The sequence below is a fragment of the Miscanthus floridulus genome, chromosome 9 (assembly GCF_019320115.1).
Source record: "Miscanthus floridulus cultivar M001 chromosome 9, ASM1932011v1, whole genome shotgun sequence".
NCBI lineage: Eukaryota > Viridiplantae > Streptophyta > Magnoliopsida > Poales > Poaceae > Miscanthus > Miscanthus floridulus.
The window spans coordinates 104,502,953-104,511,980 of record NC_089588.1 but is presented as its reverse complement, the minus strand read 5'-3'; the positions used below and the strand labels follow the sequence as shown (position 1 = coordinate 104,511,980).

The following is a 9,028-nucleotide window of genomic DNA, read 5'->3' as shown; positions in this document are numbered from 1 at the left end:
TTGGCTACTGTAGCACTTTCGTTTGTATTTGGTAAAAATTGTCCAATTATGGACTATTTAGGCTTAAAAGATTCGTCTCACGATTTCTCGACTAACTGTGTAATTAGTTTTTTTTTTGTCTACATTTAGTACTCCATGCATGTGCCGCAAGATTCGATGTGACGGTTACTATGCAAAAATTTTTGGATTTTGGGTGGAATTAAACGGGGCCTAAATAGGAAAGGCGATACATACTTCAAGAACACGCTCACCACAACTGCATGAATCAGACATCACTTGCACAGAGCTGCTTATATATCAAATCACACGATTGAGTTGAACACCCGGCAGCCTGCCACCCAGCCAAAACAAACAAGCAAAAGAAACGCACTCGCGTACACACAAGCAAAAGAAACGCACTCGCGTTGGGAACAGCTGAGCGCGCCAGCCAACACCAAATACAATTGAGTGTTCCATGTAATTCTATTTTTGTCCCTTTTCCACACAAAAAAGAACACCAAATGAGATCTAGCACAACACATGCAGCATGCAACTCCATATATTGTATATAGGTATGTCTATAATAGTTTATTTCATGCGATACACAGCAGAGACACGAGAATTGCATAAGGCTGACATAACCCAAGTGTCAGTAGGAACAAAACAACTTGACCAAATAGCAAATTATCTAGCAGCACTTGGTTGATCTGCAGTCTCGATCGGCCTCTCAAATATCTCGAGCTTCAGTTCCAATCTCAGATGGACCTTCCAAGTAATCGGCCTGTCCAACAAAGCATTTAATAACTTGATAATAATACAAAAGATTACAGAAACATCTTTTATAGCTCAAGTTCATGTTATGTTTTGAAGCAAACCACATTTGTCCAAATTCCAAATGATTTAGGTGGCTACAGAATGAGCTACTATTCCTGCCACAAATTATACCTAGCAAGCATCCTACCAAGTTCATCGTATACAAAACTAAAACAAATCACGATAAGCATGTGTCAGTAAAAGCATTGGCAATAGTGCAACTTAGTTCCGTTTCAAGCATCAAAGCATGCCATGAAGGTGGTGCAGTACAGGATTGCTTTTCTATATGAAGCTTGAAATAGAAAAAATAAGGGGCTCCTTGGTTGTCAGCAGCACTTGTCCACGCCCAGACTTCGGCGCCACATAAAAAAGCAGGCATTGTTAGGCTCCGTTCGCTGGTCTGAATCTTGGCTAAAACTGACTGAAAAACACTGTTCCGGCTGAATTGTTGTGAGAGAAAAATACTGTTCCGATTGAAAAAACAAGCCGAACAAGTCGAATATGGGGTAAGCCGAACAAACGGCCTATGGTCCCGCAGCACCTCAGCGTGGCAGGGTGCGGCCAGCAACCAAGCAGGCCCTAGAGCTATCAAGTTATGTACAAACTAACTTAATATTTGAAGTTCAAGAACATTTTTTTTTCATTATTAAGAGAAAATCAGCACACCCGATCAGCTGGTGAAAGCATACTCATTGAGCTTCTGCGAGAACAAAACATTTTGGACAACAAAAGGCCAGCAATTTACCAGATCTGCTTCAACAAATGCCCCAGTGGTCCATTGCCATTTTGGATGAAGATCCTGCTCATCCGAATTAATCTCCTCCCTTGTATTATTCCTTGCACTGTTGCTCTGGTGTGAATTCTCTGCAATAAAACCATCTCGAGTCATAAATGCTTATTTGTGGCTGCGAAGAATTAGAATCATCAAGGGTCAGCTAAACAAATAATTACATATCTGGGTACAATGCCTCCTTGAATTTACACCCAATACTCTTTATTACCAAAGATTCAAGAATCAAAGGTGAAGAAAATATTTGAGAAGCATGCACTAGCCCCTACAACTATGGGGCGGGAGTCCAAGTCTCAGACCAGACAATGAGAGACGCGAGGACATTGTGGGAAGTAAAAAACTGATGGAAGAATCCCTTCTCTCTTCAATATTATATATATAGGTATATAGGATAGAACGTTTATAATGTAACATGTAAAAAGGGCACAAAATAGCTATATAACCCAAGCGAAGCATTAAATGCAACTGCTTAATCTTGTCCTGGCCCAATTATTCATAAAGGATCACTAGGTTAGCTAATAACACCCTATATATGGCATATACTTATTTTATGTATAATGTTCTCTCAACGCACAACAGCAAGATTTTGTGACAAGAGAACAAATTTTAGAAGGAAAGAGTCCAAAACTTCATTTCCTTTCATTTCTAATAATGGGATTTTTATAGGACATAAAACGAAAGAGTTCAAAATTATACTTCGTTCTTCCATTTCTAATGGGATCCAAAATTTGTAGGACATGTATAGTTTTCAAATGAACAAGCGCCCCAAGGAGGAGCCCCCAGGAAAAAAAATGCTATCCTGAAATTATTATAATTATAAGGACATAAAAAAGGCAAAAGAATAAAATGCCTAACAAATTCAGGGCTCAGAAAATAGTCATGCAGCACATTGTTTAAAAAGTTTCCCTAGGGAATGAAAGCAGAACTGAATTAACAGAACTGAGACACAAGAAATAGTTATTGTCATAAAAAAAATCTTGATTTCACTAAGAATACAATGGATTAGTTGTGCACATGAAGTCCCTTTCTGGTATATAAACAATGATGTTCAGTAAAATTACCTGCATCTCTCATCAAGGAGATTAAGGAATTTTTTGCATGGTTTGTTAAGCATTCAAACACAGCTTGCGAGACTGGAACACCAGCACTTTGAACATGGCTTGACAGTTCACCTGCATTTGTCACTGATGAGGCCGGTACACAGTTTCTAGCAAGGCATGTCAAGTACCGAATATATTCTATAGGACTAGAGCAGCAGGTGCTTATGGCACAGGGTTTGTCAATTTACCTGCATTTGCCACTGTTGGTATCCTAGGAATATCACTAGCAGAGCCAGCCATGGTGCCAAACATAGCCTGAGTAAATGGAGCAACAGTAGCACCTGTAATGAACTGAAAAGTTAAAAAGGTAGCAGAGGACTAGGCACTTATTAAGTGGAAGGAGAACACATCAATAATTGGAAAAAAAAACCTTAAAAAAATACTCCCGCCGTTCCAAATTATTTGACATTTTAGCTTTTCTAGATACATTGTTTTATTATGTATTTATAGACTGTATATCTAAATGCATATCAAAAGCTATGTATCTAGAAAAATATAAAAATCTTAATTTGGGACAGAGGGAGTAGAACTTTACCTGCATTTGCCACTGATGGCATCCTAGGATCTCTATCAGGGCCAGCCATGGTATTGGTGCCAAACATAGCCTGAGTAACTGGAGCAACAGTAGCACCTGTAATGAGCTCAGAAGTTAATAAAAAAGAAGCAGACGGCCAGGCACTTAATAAGTGGAAGGAGAACACATCAATAAACAATAGATCTTTACCTGCATTTGCCACTGATGGCATCCTAAGATCTCTAGCAGGGCCAGCCATGGTATTGGTGCCAAACATAGACAGAGTAACTGGAGCGACAGTAGCACCTGTAATGAGCTGAGAAGTTAAAAAGGTGGCAGACGACCGGGCACATAATAAGGAGAACACATCAATAATCAATAATTGGAAACCTTAAACAATAAATGTTTTACAAATTATTTACAATGGAGGATTCTTAATTATCGTGCATGTTAAGCAGGAGCAAGATGTGAAGCGGCCAACTAAATAAAATAACTGAAAACTTAAACAATAGACCTTTTAGAAGTTACTTATAAAGGCCAAACAAAGTGCATAGGAACAAAGCAATTAGGTCACTAAAGAATGTGCCAGCAACAGGGGCACACCACTATTTTTAGTTGGCCTAGAGTGAAGTTGAGGCGAGGGCACTTAATTGTATCACTAATTACTCCCTCCTTTAAAAAAATGGAAAGGGGGGAAGTTAGCAGGGATGCTATTTAACAGAAATTTGACCATTACTTTATCATCATTTAGTACTAAAAGATATTGAATTATTATATCATAGTACTAGAAAATATTTGATTTGATATGGTAAAGTCGTACAGATGCATTACAGATGCTCTGACTGCTTTTAGGGTTCTTCTTGTCTCTCTCTAATCGATACATGACTTGTCTCTTTTATAGAGATGAACTACTTATCCTCTAAGCAAATATCCTGACTTAATCTAATCTTATCCCTTTCCGAACAAACTGGATAACATCATCCATATGTCCTAACAAACTGGACCACACCACCCCAAGGCTTGGTCCCACTACCATAACAACATTCCTATGCATTTTAGGTGTTAATCTTGATTTTATATATATATATATATATATATATATATATATATATATATATATATATATATATATATATACACACACACTAACTACCATGTAGTTGGCTACAAAATAACTTATTCTGTAGCCACTTGGAGTTACGATAATTACTATGTTAATTTATGAGATTATAGTAACTCCTTACTAAGTGGTTTACTATAACGTTATGGTAAATATACTCATGTGTTATAGTAACCCAACTATCGTAAATATGTATTGACATTATCGTAAATTAGTATATAAAATTATTGTAAATGGAGGTGGCTACAGAATAACTTATTTTGTAGCTGGCTACTGAATATATAAACACTTATGTTCATAGAGTTCTAGAGCAGATGAGGGCAAGATTAAATTTTAGGATTAATTGCATTTGGCAACCATTAACCAGCAGTATGAAAAGCACTGATGCACCACACATCTTCAATATGTATTTCACTGTCAATGGTGCATATGGCAACTAACTAGTAACTACTGAACCCTGCATTTGAAACTGAACGTTTTGTGTTCACTAACAACTAACAAGATATATTTCAGAGATTAATCACCTATAACGAGGTCAGTAATATATGGATTTAGTGCTTAACTAAATTACCAGCTCCTCTCACAAATGAGACCATAGTTTTGGTGTCGTTTGTCAAGGCACCAAAATGTACTACACCGGACTTGATTACAAAATTCAATCCTGAACTACCAAAGGCATAAAAAACAAGAAAATAAAGGAAAAGCAGCTAGAAAATTCAAGACTACGGAAAAGGACCCAACATTGTTTGAAAAATAACTTCTCATAGGAACCAAAAGTAGTATGATGACAACAAAGCAGCATATAAAATCAAATAACAAAGTTGAAACATAGAAGATCTAAATATCATTATGCATTACTGAGACTTGTTCTCACCAAATAGTAATATTAGTTCAGCAGTGCAGGCAGATTGTTGTCATGATATGACGACCTTAAGCATGTTCAATAAAAGCTTACATAAAAGGAGTGTTCAATAAGTATACCTGCATTTGAAATGGAAGAGATCCTACAAGTCTTAGCAGGGGTTATTAAGCTACTGGACATAGTCTGCGAAACTGGAGCACCAAACATCATCCTTGAGAATGGAACACCAGAACTTAGCACATGCCTCGTCAATTTATCTGCATTTATAATTGATGAGATCGTGACTTGGGCTCTTGGGGGGTTTCAACTCTAGCCTACCCCAACTTGCTTGGGACTGAAAGGCTATGTTGTTGTTGTTATAATTGATGAGATGCCTGAGTTTCTAGCAGTTGAGACCAAAAGTATTCCGCAAAACTGAAGTAGCAGTGCTCGTAACACAGATACATGTCGATTTACCTGCATTTGCCATTGATGGCATCCCAGTGATATTAGCAGTGCCAGGGAAGGTGCCAAACGTAGTCTCTGCGATTGGAGCAACAGTAGCACCTGAACCAAATTGAACAGTTAAAAGTTGCAGCTTATAGCTAAGATACATATTAAGAGCAAACAAACACATCAAGGTTTCACAAGGATGTTACACTAGTGTCGCTCTGAAATATCATGCACACCGAAACAAGGCATAAAATATGAAGCAGCCAAAAAAATGAAATAATGCAAAATTTAACATAGACCCCGAGAATGGGCCACTTAACATTGTCACACAGCTTGCCAATTAACCTGCATTTTCCACTAATGAGATAAGAATGAGATACAGAAGTTTCTAGCAGGGTTTGTGTATCAAGCATAGTTTGCGAAACTGCAGCAGCAGATTTTTCAAGAACAGGCTTTGTAAACTTACTTGCATTTAACACTGATGGTATCCCAGGGTTTTTTGCAGGGCCTGCCAATGTGACAGCCATAGTTAACGAGTTGAGTGGTTAAAAATCAAAATTGATAGCAGATATCAAGAGAGGTAATAATTGACAGCAGATATCTAGAAGTATGAACACATGTAAAACAACGCACCAAAGCCTCACAAGGCCATTAGACCAAATTGTTGTTTTGCAACACTTTGAGACATGTACAAGGTGTGGAGCAACCAATAAAACACTCCGTTGATAAAAAAAAACACTGCAATCTTAATCATCATGGATCGTTTGATTTAAGTTCTATAGATAGAAAAGGGTGAATAATGTGTCCAGGAACAAAATGACAAGGTCACAACAGAATGTTTTGTGCAAGTCACAACCTCAACAGCAAATAGAACGTGGTATCTGAAAGGGCACAAATCTGCACACCAGATGCATACCATGTGAACACGCTAGACCAACAAACATATTCACGTCCCTAAGAGATCAATCTGATCATCAAGGACCTAGGACTGGTGGGTTCATAGCATCTGAACCTCACCCACCAAAGTTGACATGATGCTTCCATTTATGCAGAAGACTTCCATTTATGCAGAAGACTGTCAAAAATACATTGAATTATTTCTATATGCATTTAAGAAAATGCACGCATGCATTCTTCTTCTGTGTAAAAATGGGGACAAGATTAAATTTTAGGGAGTCAATACAGAGGGTTAAAGTGAGATGTGTTAGTAATAATTTTGCAGAGCATTAACACGAGGTGTCAGGAAGGAAAACTAGTAGTAGGGAAAACTACATTTGAATGGGAGGCATGATCAACAGCTTTTTGACATAGTTTCAACATACAGATACTCCTGATTGAGGAGGCCTGAATTTACCTTTTGGCTGAAGAGGATGCTCCTGATTGAGCTTTGGACATATACCAGCTTTTAAACTTTTATCTGAAGGTCAGAAAAGTTTATGGTCAGTGGATATTACCACAAGAGATGTTTCGCAATATATATCCAAATGAATACACATAGCCCAATCCCAGACAAAGTAACAGAAGAGGTAAAATATATCAGATCTGTTATAGTACAGGACAGTTCATGACGTAAATTGCAACAGGGATCACAACTTACAGGTGTGTTCAACATAAGAAAGAATCAAGACAAAGCTGAGCACGCACAAAGGCAAACGCACACATTAGCATCAATTGTAATAAGAGCATGGACTAGTTCTTACCAACAGCATCAGCTACCATGCTCATTGCCTTGTCTAACATAGCTGCCATTTCAAAGCATACATTATTACTAGATGACAAAGCTGGGGAATGACAAGATGACTCCTAACGAAAAGAAGGGTATTATACCATCGCGTGGTTCTTGAGAGCAACTTGAAGAAAGCAGGCTGCAAAAAGTAGATGGGGCATGTGAATGTGAATGCAGTAAGGGGAAGAAGATTATTGAGAAACAGCAGTGCAGTGTTGAGCAAGGAGCCATCGGCAAAGGTACCAACCTGCTCCTTTTCCGAATATAGCCCTTGGCAACAGAAGATGCCTTAGGCCAGAGGGATTGCTTCTTATGGGGACACCTGCGGCGGTAACTGGCAAAGAATGCAACAAAATTCCAGAACACAAGCGGAGTAAGAAATTGGCAAGATAGTACATACGTAAAAGGCAGAAGATGATATTTCAGTTTTTTTTTTTTACCTGAATCCAATGGGAAGTACATTGTGTGGCTTCATTGGGCCGCCCGGCTTCAGTACCATGTGTTTGAGCTCTGGAGTCCTATACGCCAATTCATCGACAATCTCAGATGCCATGCGCCTCACGCGTTCCCAGTCCAAGGAGGCCCTAATACATGTGTTAGGGACAGGAATTAATTTGATTTGAAGCACAAGAACAAGAAACTTTCTAGTGTTTTTTTTTTTTTTTTTTTTTTTTTTTTTTTTTTTGCAAAACAGAGATCCAATCCCCACCTGAGTTGCTGCTTCGCGTGGAGTGCGGTGAGCATGATGGAACGGAGCCTGATGGCGCCGTGACGGACGGAACTGCCATGGTTTCGGTACTTGGTGTAACTGGCGGCCAGAATGTCACCATCTTTGGTGTCGTCGAGGATGTTGGCGATGGCCATGTGCGCGACGAGGAAGCGGCGGAGGACCTGCGCCTCGAGCCCCAGGCTGTCCAGGCCCGGCGGCAGGAAGCGGAGGAGGTACTCGACGGCGTACTTCCACTGGCCTCGCTCCACGAAGCGCCGCAGGTGACAGACGGAGAAGCATGCGTCCGTGTCGGCGGCCATCCTGCACGGCCATCAACGACCCGCACGATCAGTCAAGCAAGTCAAGATACACAAGAGCAGCAGGCGATTGAGGGGAGAGAGAATGGTGTGCGTGCGTATGCGTACGATCCGAGGGCGGCTTCGTAGCCCTGGAGCCAGAGGAAGGTGAGGAGGCGGCGGTGACGGAGCCGCCGCACGCAAGGGTACTCCGCATCCGCGGTGAAGAGCTTGCTGCTCTCGCCGGACTCGGTGGCGATCGGCATCGCGGCGCCGACGATGGTACAAGAAATTGCTGCACGGGAGCGAATCGGTTTGGGGATTAGTTTGGGTTTCGATTTGAGAAGAAGACACGGCACGGTGGTGGTGGTACTGGTAGTATATAGATGAGAAGAGGCGCAGGACGGGGCATATATATCCGTGTCGAACTCTCTCTATCTCTCCTCGGAGCCTCCCGGAGCCTCCCTCTCTCTCCTCGGCCCTCGCGCGCGCGCTCTTGGCCCGTCAGCCCACCACAACGGATGCCCGGGCCCGACAACGAGGATGGACGCGTGGCCCATGGAGGTGAAGAAGTCTAAATGTGAGGGAGGCCCAATCCTCTTCCATTTAATTCGTACCAATTCTTCACTTTTTTTCAAACTATCAAATATGCCCGTGCGCTGCAACGGGAGAAGAAAAAAACTATGA

The 9,028-nt window shown here is 40.5% G+C and overlaps 1 protein-coding gene across 1 annotated transcript; it reads right to left on the bottom strand.

Moving 5' to 3' along the window:
• Positions 1–377: 377 nt before the first annotated feature.
• On the bottom strand, positions 378–8,704 carry LOC136482521 (uncharacterized). The gene is made up of 16 exons (XM_066479726.1): positions 8,471–8,704; positions 8,046–8,366; positions 7,777–7,920; positions 7,584–7,670; positions 7,438–7,475; positions 7,311–7,352; positions 6,965–7,027; positions 6,077–6,118; positions 5,635–5,724; positions 5,298–5,435; positions 3,407–3,502; positions 3,218–3,313; positions 2,871–2,963; positions 2,644–2,754; positions 1,538–1,656; positions 378–760 (listed from the first exon to the last, which is right to left on the bottom strand). Exons 1-16 carry the CDS (start codon positions 8,605–8,607, stop codon positions 707–709), a joined length of 1,671 nt encoding a protein of 556 aa, XP_066335823.1. The 5' UTR covers positions 8,608–8,704; the 3' UTR covers positions 378–706.
• Positions 8,705–9,028: the final 324 nt, after the last annotated feature.

What these genes read in the sequence shown, in the direction of transcription:
- LOC136482521 (XM_066479726.1), bottom strand. Translation starts at nt 8,607, where the DNA reads ATGCCGATCGCCACCGAGTCCGGCGAGAGCAGCAAGCTCTTCACCGCG. An exon ending in GTACTTCCCATTGGATTCAG is followed by an intron (nt 7,671 to 7,776) that starts GTAAAAAAAAAA and finishes ATTCTTTGCCAG; the next exon opens with TTACCGCCGCAGGTGTCCCC. An exon ending in CTCTTCCATTTCAAATGCAG is followed by an intron (nt 3,503 to 5,297) that starts GTATACTTATTG and finishes AGCTCATTACAG; the next exon opens with GTGCTACTGTCGCTCCAGTT.